This window comes from Opisthocomus hoazin, chromosome 7 (assembly GCF_030867145.1).
Source record: "Opisthocomus hoazin isolate bOpiHoa1 chromosome 7, bOpiHoa1.hap1, whole genome shotgun sequence".
Taxonomy (NCBI): Eukaryota; Metazoa; Chordata; class Aves; order Opisthocomiformes; family Opisthocomidae; genus Opisthocomus; species Opisthocomus hoazin.
The window spans coordinates 10,124,836-10,139,382 of NC_134420.1; the positions used below are offsets into that span (position 1 = coordinate 10,124,836).

At 39.8% G+C, this 14,547-nt stretch overlaps 1 protein-coding gene across 5 annotated transcripts in view; it reads left to right on the forward strand.

The window, feature by feature from the left end:
- KIAA1549L (KIAA1549 like) overlaps window positions 1–14,547 on the forward strand; it is a 145,287-nt gene that overhangs the window by 120,941 nt on the left and 9,799 nt on the right. For all 5 annotated transcript variants that reach the window (XM_075426218.1, XM_075426215.1, XM_075426217.1 and 2 more), the window contains 3 exons: window positions 5,059–5,156; window positions 6,364–6,509; window positions 11,327–11,478. In XM_075426218.1, the coding sequence (XP_075282333.1) occupies window positions 5,059–5,156; window positions 6,364–6,509; window positions 11,327–11,478 (396 nt within the window). The remainder of the gene's footprint in view (window positions 1–5,058; window positions 5,157–6,363; window positions 6,510–11,326; window positions 11,479–14,547) is intronic.

The following is a 14,547-nucleotide window of genomic DNA, read 5'->3' on the forward strand; positions in this document are numbered from 1 at the left end:
CACAGATTAGGATAGACACAGGCCGCTGGACTATGGATAAGGGCTGTTAATTCATAGTTTTCTGTGTGTTAGTTTCATGAATACGAGCTGTACTTTAACTAAACCATTTACTGGTTTGTTCTCAAATGGGGACGGGGGATTGGAATTGAAAATATCCAGCTGAGACTTGTGGGAAGTGACCTGTGGGTAGGAAAAACATGGAAGAATTACTGCTCTCAGCACTTTAGCGGCTGTTTGTCTGCCCAAGATACCTCTGTTCAGCAGCGCTGGGGGAGATGCTGCAAAGGGGAGCGCTCAGGAGTGGGCTGGCTGACAGGCAGAGAAGGTGTCTGGGGTGAGTGAGACGAGTGGTGAGTGAGCAGCCCCCAGCAGCTTTGAGGATGAGAGGTACCTGAGCACTGGGATGTTTGTTATATGGAGGAGGATGCAAACCAGCAGTTATTTATTTTTGCCCTTTCTTAAAATTCAGTTCTTAGTAGCAATTAAAAGTAAATGTTAACAATGCTATTATAATTCAAAATCTGGTTTCAAAAGCCTTTTGCCTGCTTAGATGGAGCAAATGCAGATACTGCCTTTACCGTTGGGTCTCTATATACCACGTAAGTATGAAAATCTTCAGCTCATCACTCTCTTTTGAGATCTGGCTCTTTGCAGTCCAGTTACACTAGACTCAACTTTTTACAAGATCCCACAAACTTTCCAGTAACTTCAGTGCAACTTTAGGTTTTAGTATTGCAAAGGCATTTCAGAGGTGATACAAGTGCTCCGTAAGTTTTCTAGCGCAGACATTCTCACAAATGGTAAAGAGATTGAGGCAAAACAGCAAAAATCTGCATGCAAATCTCCATCTCGGTGTTTCCCTCTGTGCCATATACTTTCAGGGAACCAGAACCACTCTTCGACTTGTGTTTCTTCAGGTCTCCTCCAAGTTATGGATCCTGGATTTTGCAGTCAAATTCTTGGCTAGTACAGTTGTGTATCTCTCCATAGTGTGCATGCAACTTTTTTCCTTTTTCTTTTTCCTTTTGAGGCCTTCTGTGGTTTTTTTGTTTTGTTTTGTTTTTGGTTTTGTTTTTGTTTTTGTTTTTTTTTGTTATATATGCTAGCATTAATACCTAGATTCTCTGTAGCTCTTGTGAGGGAATGCCTCTCTGTCAAACTGCTCATGGGTCACCTGTGATAACAGGAGTCCTTCATGTGGAGCTTGTGCCTTCTCCTGGCAGACAAAAGCTTGTAAAATGCAAACTCTTAGTGTTGTTCTGGAGCCTCTAAAAATGGGATGAGCAACAATTGGCTGGGTCCTTGTCATCCGGCTGGTATACTAGAACTGAAGAGTGGAGTTACAGCGTTGAGTGTATTACACGACCCTGATTGCCAGCATTGTACCTTGGCAGATCACGTTACTGCTTTGGAAATTCATGCAGCTGAGTCGAGCACAGAGCTATGGCCAGGGAATAAAAAGCACCTCTTTATTACAAGGCTGGACCAGTTCCTATCTCTCCTCTTTAGTGCTCTGGAAAGAGGAGTGAGAGTAACAGAGCTCTGGGTCCCAAGGTAAGACCTAGCACTGTGCAACAGGCACTGATGGACAGGCTTGCAGGCTGAGTGACTGGTAATGGATCCAAGTCCTCTGAGCTTCTCTTCATTTAACAGAGATAAAGCCAGAATATTTCACCGAAGTTCAGCCACTTTCAATGACAGTTACTAATCTAAGTATAAAACATGACAGCTAGCGAAACAAAACCAAATCCAACTGAAATCAGTAAGTCTGCATTATTCCTAGATTGCAATTTAATAATCAAATTAGCTAAATCATTCAATGAGTAAACAAAGGTACTGCCCTTTTAATTCCTATACTGAGATGTAAGGAGATGGATATTTCTGTAATTAGAAGGCAACATTGAATAATTTTACGTAAGACAAATACATCTGTAAGTTGGAGGTGGTAAAAATATTTTAGTATTGCAACCAGGGAAATGTAGCCTTAAAGCCAACTGCAAAGTGTCTCCTTTAGACTTTAGATATTGTGTGCTGATTTAACTTTTCTTTCCTGCATCTTGACAGGTGGTACCTTAGACTTTTGTGGGTTGTAGAAGACACAAGTGCAGGTGTCTGCTGGTGGCTGGCCTTTATCTTCCAGAGGATTTGTTATATGTCTCTTGGGCCCAAAGGCTGAAGTTTGTCTGCTAAACTGTGCTACTACTTTTTAAAATTCTTCACTGGTTTGCTTTTTAAATTGTCAGTGTTTTAGCCACAACAGATGCTTTCACTGACATTTCTTCCTTAAAGTGTGGCATGGGGTCTGCAGTCTGGTACCTGTGCAGTCTGTCCTGAATCTCAAAGTTGATTACTTCTGCCAGTGATTGTGACAGCCTTTGTATGAGCCTTAAGTCCTCATTTTTCAGCAAAACAGAGTTTGGAATCCATGCAGAATGTTTCTCTTTTTAAGTTGTTTTGTTTTTTGGGTTTTTTTTGATGAACAACAGAAGTGATGCAATTTTTTTTTTTAAAGGATAAACTCATTTTGAAGAATAAAATCAGGCAAATTTTCTGTGAAATCAGGTGGTTTGTTTTCCTGAGCAGATTTACAACAGTGCATGAATTTCAGTGAAGTGACTTTATTTCTACGAAGATGCCAGTTAGCCTAGAACCTAAGGGCTCATCTAAATCTATAACAGATGGGCCTCTTTAGTAAACCTTTGGTTTTGGTTTAATTTAGCCTCTGAATATTTTTTTCCATTTATATGCTGTGTGTAGGAAAACACTAATGCCCCGACGCATTGGAGAAATTCTAGAAATTTTGAGTTCCCTCTCGTAATAGTTTTGGTGTCTGTGGAAGCTCAGCACAAAGAGGACTGACTGCCGTCCCCCAGGATGGACCGTTCCTCAGCATGGTGTAGCAGATCTCGTAAAAGGAGTTTTCACTTTAATAGGATTCTCTCTGGCCAGCCATTAGCAAAATATCACCACTCATTCAAAATTGTTCATCTCCTATGATGCAAAATGAGTCCTTCGATTTTCTGTTTTACTTCTTTGCCCAAAATTTTCCATGCAAGTCATAGCACGTTTGTGAACTGTTATTTGAGATCCCTTAAAATGTCTCCTTTGATGTCCGTGTTCCAAAGCACATTCACTAACACACAAGAGAAACCCCAAACCTACCTCTGTGTCTCTGTCTACCCTGTTACACTCCAACAGTATCTGTAGTCACCGACCACTAGCTCATGTGCTGTTCCTTTAAAGTAGGGGGGAAAAAAATTTCATACTTGGTGCAAACATATGCTGAGAGCAAGATGTGGGATGAAAGGCTTGGGGAGCCAGAAGGAAGTGTTCGGTTCAGCCTGTGAGAGCACTGCCAGCTTTTCAGATGCAGAAGAGACATTGCGGACCATTTCAAGTCCAGCGCTATTAGGAGAAATCTAATTGAGGTTTTCTTTGGTGCAAATAGCATTTGTTTTTTCTATACAGTTATTTCATTAAAAATCAGTATTTCCAACCCCTGGCTAGGAAATTTACCACTGCCTTTGTAGATTTTTTTTTTCCACCTAAATACAGTAATTCTTTAAATACCATTGTAGCATGGTGAAACTAAATATTAGGAGACTTTGTAGATAGCATGAAAGGAAAAATTATTTTCACAGACATGCCTTTGAGGGACTCTACCCTGCTTTAAAAGGCGTGGCAGCGAGAGGCAAGAGAATGATGCTTGGTCTGGATTGCTTTTCACTTAGAGACACTGACATCAAAAGTCCATATTTGATAAGTTACCTTTCCTCTGTGTTAAGGTATTTGAGAAAAAAGGTATATGAACACTGTCTAAATGCGTAATTTTTAAAGATGATTAGTGAAAGTGAGTGGTTTTTGATATTTTGTGTGGGATTTATATTGCCAAATTCAAACCTAAATGTAGGTGTTCAGTCTGAGCTAATCATGTAAATCCTGTAGGCTCCTTCTACAGGCGAGGGATAGAGAATGACTCATCCCATGGTAACGTGTTTTTAGCTTTCTCTGCTGTTTGTAGAGGGAGCTTGTCTGGCTAAACCAAATACCTCTCGTTTAGAGGCCAAAAGTCTCACCACTGGACTGTGGACTCCAGCTTTTTTCAAAATGCCTATGTCTTGGTACTGGACAGCCTCCACATAACTTGTTATTTGCTATTGCTCTAATCTTGTCTTTAATCCAGTGCATTGCTCTGAAGCATCATCAACAAAAGAATAATTAAGGAAAAAAAACACCAAAAAACACAACGTGTTGAAGAAAAGTGTCAATGAATTGCTAGAGAGATATCATCCTTCTGTCTTTAAGTATATCTAGCAAAATTATGACCTCTAATCTATAGCAGTACAAAGAAATTAGAAGAGAAATTTTGTCCTACATGTCATATCTTGGGTACCGTGGGTTTCATGCACATGATTATTTGTTCTTCACATGTATTAGTGATGAAATCCAAAATTACTATGGGCAAGATGCTTAATTTTGTGACTTAGTGGGTTGGTCCTGTGTTCCTCTGCTTTTTCAGAACTGTTTGAGATCTTCGTTACTGCTTTAGAAAGTTAAAGATCTTGGGGTTTTTGTGAAGAATTTTCTTTTCATCTCTTCAAGGCTGAAAGATGCATTGCTCACAGGCAGCTTCACTTCACTAGATGCTGCTCTGAGGATGCTTTCTGAATCTTTAAAATACTCTGTTTCTGGAGGAAGTGAAAATACTGAGATCTTTTTCCTGTGGGTCCAAAGCAGCTGTTAAGTCTCACATAATCATAACAGATCTGCTTTGCCAGCAAGGTTACAAATGTCACAGAGACAGTGTTTAATACATTTTATTTTAATTAGACTTCATCTTGGCTCTGAACTCATTTGTTCATGTTTTCTTCCACGTCCTAAAATCATCCAAGCACTGTAAATTCTCACATAAAAGGCAATTACTAATGATACCACAAAAAGTTAACTTTCTGTTGGCTGGCATGCAAAGCAGGTATTTAATTTCTGATTTTCTTCTGTTTTTTAATTTGAGTGAGATCTACTGGTGTTTCAGAAAATATTTATTCTTCTCCTTTACAGGCTTACAGATTTTCTCAGCTTCCTGAGATGGTAATGGGTTCTCCTCCTCCTCCTGTCCCTCCCAGAACAGGTCCCGTGGCTGTTGCCTCTCTCAGGAGGTATTTATCTGTTGTTTTATTTTAGGTATGATCTGTAAAAACCACTGTTGTAATAAGAACTGGGGCAAACCCTGAAGGGGCACTTACAAGCCACTTACAAAGACACATTCATGAAATTAGAAACATGTTGGGTTTATTTCATTTTAACACAGAGGAAAGGAATAACAATGAATTTTCTCTTCTATAAGCTAATCAGTTTCAATAAAATTAGGAAATCCAGGCTCGGATTTCTTTAAAAACATGCTTTGTCTCGACTTGCATAATGGCGTATTGTATTGCAGATGTGTGGTAGATAATTCACCCTGTCATTCTCCCTGCTTTTCTCTATTGTAAGGACTTGCAACAGGATATGGATGAATTGTAATATGTTCCTCAGTACCCCGGGTCCAGGGATTTCTGCCTGGCATTGAGATATCTCATACCTATGTTTCTGAAGCCAAATACGTGCAAAAGTCTGATTGCCTTAGCTCAGTGCATACATTTTGCCTCTTCCTCACGAAAAGGCACTCTATAAAATGTATTTCAAGGAATTTTCACACTTCTGTGGTGGATGAACTCATTTAGCCTTCAGTGCTGTGCTGGTAGGAACTGCCTGATGTCAAGTGCAATTCGAGGCACTGCAGGCCTGCTGAGAGTTGCTGTGGAGCCCGAGGCCAAAGGAAACTTTGTGGCTGCTAATGATATTGTAACTGTGTCCAAATACTCAGTATACGGACACTGACCATGAATTCTTGTTCATCCATTACATTTTAGCTCTAAAGCAACTGGGACACACCATTTCAAAAGATGTTAGCACTTCCCAAGTGCAGTTAACATTACTTACCATAGTAGCCTCCTACTATACCTTGTCATATGAACTGTAGTAATTAGGTGTTGTCTACAATCTTGTTTTGATGAACTATGGGGGGAAGCTTGGGTTTTTGTGTTGCATGTCACAAGCATTTGTTTGAAGCAGCAAGAAAAGGCTCTATGCAATGGTAATAACATGCTGTGGCAAAGTAGCGACCAGGCTAAAGAAGTTGTTCTCAGACTTCTGCAGACTTATTCTCCAGTTGTTCTCCAAAATTCTGTCATGCCAGAGCAAAATCAGATAGCTCGTTCCCAGCTGGCTTGTCATACTATAGGTGGTAGGCATATATAGGCCTATGAATCTGATTTGTGTATCAGAATGACAAAAGTTTCTATTTTTTTCTTTCTTAATACACAGGTCTACATCAGATATTGGCAGCAAAGTGAGAATACCTGAGTCCAGTGGGGTAGATCAGGCCCAGCATCATGATCAGGCATCTTTTGCACCTGGTTCGAGAGCTCCGATGTCTGTTGGTCCACTTGATCAATCGGCTTTTCACTCAGGTGAAAAAATAGTGCAGGCCCAACTTGCAACTTGGAGAGCCTCACAATTTATTTTACATATAAATTAATGTATGGGATATAGCAAATACAGATGATTTTTTGGGAGAAAGACTGCATTAGGTGTTTTTTATCTGGTGCAACTGAAGGAGACCTACAAAGCATTGCTCCTTCGTAAATGCAGCATGAACGGCATTGTAAAATACTACTCATCCTGCAGAAGCATCAGGAAATGGTCATTTCTGAAGGTAAGATCCAGCAGTAATGTACCAGATGGTCTTTGTTGAAGTATGGCATTCTGCTGGCTCACTGATAGGGACTCCGAATTATTAAAGCCCAGTAAAACAGTTCATCTGCACCACAAAATCCAGTGGAATTTTTAAGGCTGGTACAGAGGGTGTTGGCTGGCAAAAACAGAAGTTGCCATTTTGCGACTGCAGTGTGACTCGCATGTTGTGTTGCACCATGTACAGAAACAACCAAAGCAGGAGAGACAGCTTACAGGGTTCTGAGGGGCACGGAGAAATGAGGTGGATCCTTCCATTATTTTATCAGTCAAGAATATCAGGCCAAATGCTTGAAAACAGAGTATGTACAATAGAGCTGTAAGTAGTACTGCAGAAGGAGGCTTGATGGGAGTCAGTTCTGCTTGGTTTGTAAGGAAAGGGAGGAGAAACAAGTGGACATGAAGAACAGCGTGTGCGAGACTGAGGTTTTCCAACTTGACTGTGGCATGAGTTTTATGACTCCCTGTTTCCTCTTGAGAAACTTAACCCCTAGTCCTGTTATATCAGTAGACTGCTGAGTGGGGTAAGTTGAAGATACATGCCCCCTTCCCTTCAAAACACCAGGCAGCAGTGCTTTTGCATAGTCAAAGGTAATCCTTTAGCTGGTCTCCCCTCCTGTTTTGGAGAAAGGAGTTCCTGCTCAAGTGCAGGACTTGTTTTGGGTCTAAATGCCCCAGTTTTAAAGGCCTAGTAAGTTCCTGGTCCTTTTGATATGAATTATGCTTATAAACAAATTGATTTAATCATGAGTTTAAGCTGATACATTGTTTTGATGGTATCTGGATAACATTTAGCTGAGAAAAAAAAAATTTGCTTCTCATTGGCAAAACACATTTTCTTGAAGAGCCATAGAAAAGAGCTTACACAATTAAAAAAATTTCAGGTTGTCAGTTCAAAGTTTTGAAATTAGTAGGTTTATTAGATATTGCTCTGTTGATCTGCCATAAAAATTTCTTTCTTAGCTTCCTCAGAAGTAATACAGAGTTATCTGCATTGTATTCAACACCTTCTGCTGAGAATAATAATGTGGCTATGCAAATCTGTTGTCAATTAATTAAACATAATGTTTGAAAGATCCATTCTACTCTCACTTCGTTATACCTTCTGCAACAGTGCATGTGAATCTGAAAGGAGCAGATGCTCACGCTTTCATTTTAAAGCATTTCAAGCTATAAAATACACAAAAGCTCTTTCTTCATGTCTGCATTAATAAGTTCTGTGTGATATATTTATTTATAGTTTCCAGTGATGTGGAGATTTTATTGCTGTATTTCAATAACAGGTATGTTGTGTTACCACTGAAGAGTGGCTGCATTTCAGAAGAGACCAAGTGACCTCTGTGTACATTGTGGAGCTTGCCAGAATTATTATGGGGGTAGTTAGAGGAAAATTCCATATATGATAGATGCTACAAATGGCTTTAATACAGGGAAAGACAAGGATAGTTGTGAGAAACCTGCAACTATAATACGAACAAGGATTTCTAAAATTCTGATAGGAAAATAAATTTTCGTTGCCTCAACAGGTGAAGAAACATTGCTGCAGGTGATGATTTGGCATGAAACACCCTAACTTGGCTCATGTAGCTCATCAACATCACCTTTAAGATAATGATGTTGCAGTAAGAATTGGGATAAAGTATTACATCAGCTAATTGTGTGTTCATTTTGAATAGTAGCTCATTTTGCTATGGTTAAATTAAAAGAGCATTTTGGTGTAGAAGCCATGTGTCATCTACAAGAGCACCACCTTCTTCTCTGTACATCTCTGAAGAATACTTATTTCCAGTCTTGCTAACTCATTTAAAATAGTAATCCTTGCACTGTCTGTGACCTGGGAAGAACAAACATCGCCCACACCTCTTAGCCAACCTCCTTGCAAACCAAGGGGCTGGAGGTCCTGTGAGTTACCCTGTGGCTACCTGCCATGCAGACATACATCGTAGATCTCACTGGTCCATAGCAATGCCATAGCAACTGCTTCTCTGAGGGCTGGGTGACTCCAGCATCCTTCCTGACATAGTACCTTTTCACATACAACCCAATGTCAGAATGAAAGCTAGGACTTAGTCCCTAACAGTAGAAAACACTGTATAATTGTAAAGAGGTTTTAGTCCATATTTCAGATAACATAGCCCTCATTTTTCTTCCTTTTTTTTTTTTTTTTTTTTGAGACAGTGTTGAAACAGATGACATATTTCTGCTCTGGAGACAATTGTGCTACAAAACATATTTTTCTCCTCTTTGCACACCCTGATTGCATCCATAGCCCTTCTGGCCTAGGACTGCGTGGGAGGTTGTTGAGAACCTATAAATTGCTGGTTCTGTGGAGACTGCTTTGGGGATTGGTATCACTGTTCGAGTCCTTCTATCCCTATTTATGAGCCTGTGCAGCGTTCCCAGTGTCTATCAGAATAGGCAGCATAAGCCTCTTGCAGAGTGTTCAGAAGCGAGGAAGTGCCAGGGCTGTAAATTACATTTTGGGGGGCAGATATTTGAAGCAGCCAGTAAGTGATGCTAATTTCTATCAATTATTCTCTTTTTGAAGTTCGGGGGAATGCCCATGTCTCGCCATTTTGTCAGCACCTCTTACGCAGTGGTATTGTATCTACAGAGGGCAATTAGTGGTAATATTCAAATGATGTGCAGATGGAGGGGAGAGGAATTGTATTTTCTCTGCATTGAATCTAGTACAGAGCCATTGCCTATCTATGCTTCAGTTCCTCAGTGAAAAGGAGTTGTACTTTATTGTGTTCTTATGGGGTTTACAGGCTCTTCTGCTTTCACATAAATGATGTTATTTTTACTATATTTTGTGAATCGGAAAAGTAAAATACATGGACATGGAGTACTCAAAGCACACTGTCCACTTGCTTTATTTACCACCCGATAAAGATGATACAGAGCTTTTCCACCCAGGATTTTGGAATGAGGATTTTATGACCTTAGTGTAGCAGTGGTACACTGCTAGTCTCTGTCTTTGAATGCAAGTAGACACTAGAGGAAGGAATTCTTACTGGACAAGCAAGTTGTTTGTATTTTATTCTAAACTTGGCAAATACACGGAGTTATGATGGCTTCTCTCAAGGGAAATAGTGGGACCATGCATTAAGGCGCTGGTCTTGCAGACAGCCTAGTTATATGAGGTGAGGCCGCACCTCGAATACTATGTTCAGTTTTGAGCCCCTTGGTACAAGCAGGACATTGAGGTGCTGGAGCGCATCCAAAGGAGAGCAGTGAGGCTGGTGAAGGGTCTATGAGGAATGGCTGAGGGAACTGGGATTGTTTATTCTGGGGAAGAGGAGGCTGAGAGGAGACCTTGTTGCTCTCTACAACTACTTGAAAGGAGGCTGTAGTGAGGTGGGTCTCTTCTCGCAAGTAACTAGCGATAGGATGAGAGGAAGTGGCCTCAAGTTGCATCAGAGGAGGTTTAGATTGGATATTAGGAAAAAATTCTTCACTGAAAGAGTGATCAAGCATTGAAACAAGCTGCCCAGGGAAGTGGTGGAGTCATCATCCCTGGAGGTGTTCAAAAAACACATAGATATGGCACTTTGGGACATGGTTTAGCAGGCATGGTGGTGATAGGTTGATGGTTGGACTAGATGATCTTAGAGTTCTTTTCCAACCTTTATGATTCTATGTTGTGGATAATCTGAGTAATTGCAGCAAGAACCACATTGTTCTACGCATCTATGTGAGCCCCAGGAATAAACCCTACCTAGCAGATGTAACCATATCCAGACATTTGGCTGAACCTTGTACTAGGAAGGCTGGTTTCTCCCACCCAACCTGGAGTATGATAGTGGAATTCTGGTAGAAGGCTTCCTGGACATCCATACGCATACATCTTGATCAAGATGTGATAAAACAGGTTTGGTATTAGCAAGTTTCCTTGGAAATATTTAAGTCATAGCTGCATAATTTATAGCAGTCATAGACTGTTCCTGCAAAAGGAATTGAGCAGGTAGAGCCTTGGTATTTTTTATGAAAGCATTGAAGTTTTATGATGGGGTTGTTGAGATTACAGCCTTTTACATGTATTGCTTATTCATTTTTGTAGGTTTTGTGCCTAGAGATAGCAAGACAGTTTTACTGTGTAAACTGAATGCTCTATAATCTGCTGTTGAAAAGAAACGTGCAGTAGTCTGAAACCCATGGTAACAACAGCTAAAAATTGAATAAGGAAGCAAATGTAAGGGTAAAAAAAGACTTTTTATTCCTGATAGTTTAAAGTTTTGATGAAGATCAGTTGTTACAAGGATCAAGTCCTAAGGACTAAGTCCTTATATCTTTATCTAAAGGTTATGCATGACTCCATAGACAACTGCAAATCTTGCTTTCTTCAGTGTTTCCCAGCATTGTAGATGTTCTAGTCAGATGGTGGGAGCCTTACATCCAACCAATGGTGATCACATTCTCACCAATTAAAAAAAAAAAAAAAAGACTGAGGCCAGTTACTTCATAAATCTTATCTTCTAATTTATAACTGAAAATGTCAGCTATTAATTATATCTACTCTCTTTCTTAATAGGAAATACTGTACCAGCAGTGTTTGCCATACCAGCAGCAAACCGACCTGGCTTCACAGGCTATTTTATCCCAACACCACCAACCGCGTACAGGAACCAAGCCTGGATGCCCTATGCTGGAGAAAATGAATTACCAGGACAGTGGGCAGACTCAGTAAGCATCCTTGCTTTCCTAACTACATATATTTTCTGTGATTTGCAGAGGAGGGTTTTTAAGCAATGCTAAGTGATCAGCAAAGAATCTGAGCAAGATAATTCTTCCTTGAATGGTAATAACTGCTAATAGTGACAAGTTATGAGAGGGGGCATAGATATTATCCATCCCATGAACTGCAAGTAAGGTCTTTTAGAGAGTTAAATCATTCCCTAGGTTAAGGGCTGTCACCCATTCAAAGCTGGTGCGTTAGGTACCATCTTTCTTTCCCAGGACAGAAGTTAACTATTTGGATATACATGTGGCAGGAGTAGGTGGTGCTGCCTCTCAAGGTGATCTTGTGCTGTATGGAAGCCAGGGAGTGTCTTTAACTCCTGGAGGCTTCTCTCAGGACAGCCCGGCTCCCGATGCCTAGCTCCTGGCTCTGCCACAGCCCTGCTGTGCAGTGTTTCCAGTCCTCCTGCAGGCTGCAGTGATAGATCATAAGTTAAATAATTAATTGCACAATCTTAGTCTGGGACCGAAGTAATTTTTAGCCCAAAGTATACCTACATTTCAAAGAAATAATGTTGAGACATCCTAAAATGAATTGTAGTAGTTTATCATCTTTGAAACAACTTCTAAAATTTAGGCCTTTTTTTCCACTAGGAAAAAAAAAAGATCAATTCTGCTGCTTGAGCTCACATCTGGTATTTATGCAGAACCAATTCAGTTAAACAAACTGGGAGATGGATTCTATTTCATTGTGCATATCATCAACAGACTATTTTAGTGAATTGCATTTGGAGTCTAATAGTTGGCTTTAAGCAGCTGAGCAAGTGACAACATGGTCACATAAATGTTCCTGGGGGCGGCTATTTGTTGCCAAATCTTTATTACTGCTCCTGATGGCTGCGAGAAAAAGAATTCTGTTTGACTGTCAGATGCAAGTCTGAATTTGTAGGCTGAACTGTCAAGAAAAAAGAAGTATGTTCATCTGTAAGCTGAGCACATCTGCTGATGTGCCCCTGACACCTGGAGTCTTTTGATGCCGTCGTACAGATTCCCTTCCCAAGAGCTACCCTTTAAAGCATGGAAACCCTTTTTCTTTTAATTGTAGTTTTGGGGTTTTTTTGTTTGTTTGTTTGTTCATTTTTTTTCACTCTACTTTTAAATCCATGAGGCCTGGATTGTTTCTGAGCAAACATTTTTAATTTTTTGTTTAAGAAGAAGAAGAAAAAAAACATGAGAAATATTTTAGTTACCTTTTGTATTCCTACTCCTTGGCTGCAGTCCCATGAAAAGAGTCAGATAGCACTTGTCAGAAGGGGAGACTGAAAACAAACTGGACAAAACTGGAATGCAAGTTCCAGTTACTAGCCCCCAGTTACTTCCTCCAGAAGGAGAAGAGTGTAACGCTGTTGTGGGTTCCTCTGTCTTCTAGGAAGGAGGTAGGAAGAGCAGTTAGGGCCAGTGGACTGTACACAGAGGAATGCAGAGGGATGTGAGAAGCTGTCTGAAAAATAACTGTGGCAATATAGTACTCAAAGGAATCAAATATTCCTTTTAACTTCACTTACCCATTACAGAGCTTTAACAACTTCTTGTTACCCAGACTTTCAGCCCTCCTGTGACCTATGCAGGAGAAGAGGAAAGAATGTAAAACCAAAACACTTCAGGTTTCTACAATGAATTTGCACCTCTCAATGACTGCAAAGCTGTCAAGAAATTGTCTTTATTCGAAAATAATTTCTAGAGTAACTAGTAATAGTGTTACCAACATAATATGGTCATAAAACTGCAAAAAATAAAGATCTAAAGTAATACTCAGAGTATGAGTTTCTAAAGGCTTTCTGGTTTCTGAGCCTCCAGATCACAGCTTGATCGTGCTTCCAAGGTTTTCTTAACAATTAATAAGAACAGAAACATAATATCTATAAGGTGAAAATTGAAATTCTTTACTTTCCATGCGTTTCCATTAGCTGGACTTTAAACAAGGGGAAATAAGAAACAGGAGATTTGACAACAAAGAATTAGCTTGTAAGACCAACTTACTGTAACATACTATTTTCTCATTTAAAAGGTAAGTATTAAAGCACTGAGTTTTGTGGGAGAAGGTATGTGTGTCTGACAAAGCATTTATTTTCCAAATTGCTAGACACTTCTCAGTGAAAGTAGTAACCTGGTGGCCTCTAGTGGCGTGTTCACGTGTACTACTGAAATGTTTGTCTTTTGAATAATCTATTGTAAACTAAACAGAAGCAACTGCATTTAATGATCACTTTCATATCATGCCTGCTTCCTATGTTTATCTTATCACACCATACTGAATGCATTTGACATTCTTTTCATTGCTTGATGGATATCCAAGATCGTACGGAGCATGTGTAAATCCTAGCAGTCAGGTTTTCATAGGTTCTTAGATGCCTGAAGTAGCAAGATTTTCGAAAGCACTCAAGGGGTTGTTAAACTCTCACAGGACCAGAGCCAAAATGGGTTTTAAGCAAAAGTCCAAAGCTGTCATTCTGAATTCCATGCTGAGGTCCCATGATTCCAAGAAGGTATATAAAATTGGCAGAGGTTTCACATCTTGACATTTCAGTTTGCTTGCAGACACATAAAATTCTGAAATTCTGCTTCTGGCATACCCACCAAAGCCTTAGCCCTGGTGGGTGAAGCACCTTACACCTTAGCCTGTCTGAAATCCAAAAATGAGCTGAGACATCTGCCTGGCCGCCTCTATTATATGCTTATATAAAACCTTAATGTATGTATTTGGAAAGTCAAAACCATGTGTTTTTCCCATTTAAAGCAAAAAGAATACAAAGTTAACTTTTTAGTGATTAAACATTGTTGAAACTTACAGTTATGTTGTAAGTGTAGTAGTCTTGGTACAGTGTAGGTAAGTGTAGTTTTCCGAGTCACTCAGTTAATAAAAAGCCATCACTGAACTTTCCTTACTTGTCATTTGCATGGACTATAATGATCAGCTGGTAAGCTTTTTCTCAGGAAGAAATTCTCTTGTCCTAGTAATAGGTTATAGGTTGCCTTCAGTAACAACAGAAAGCTTATCCCCGTTATCTGGATCTA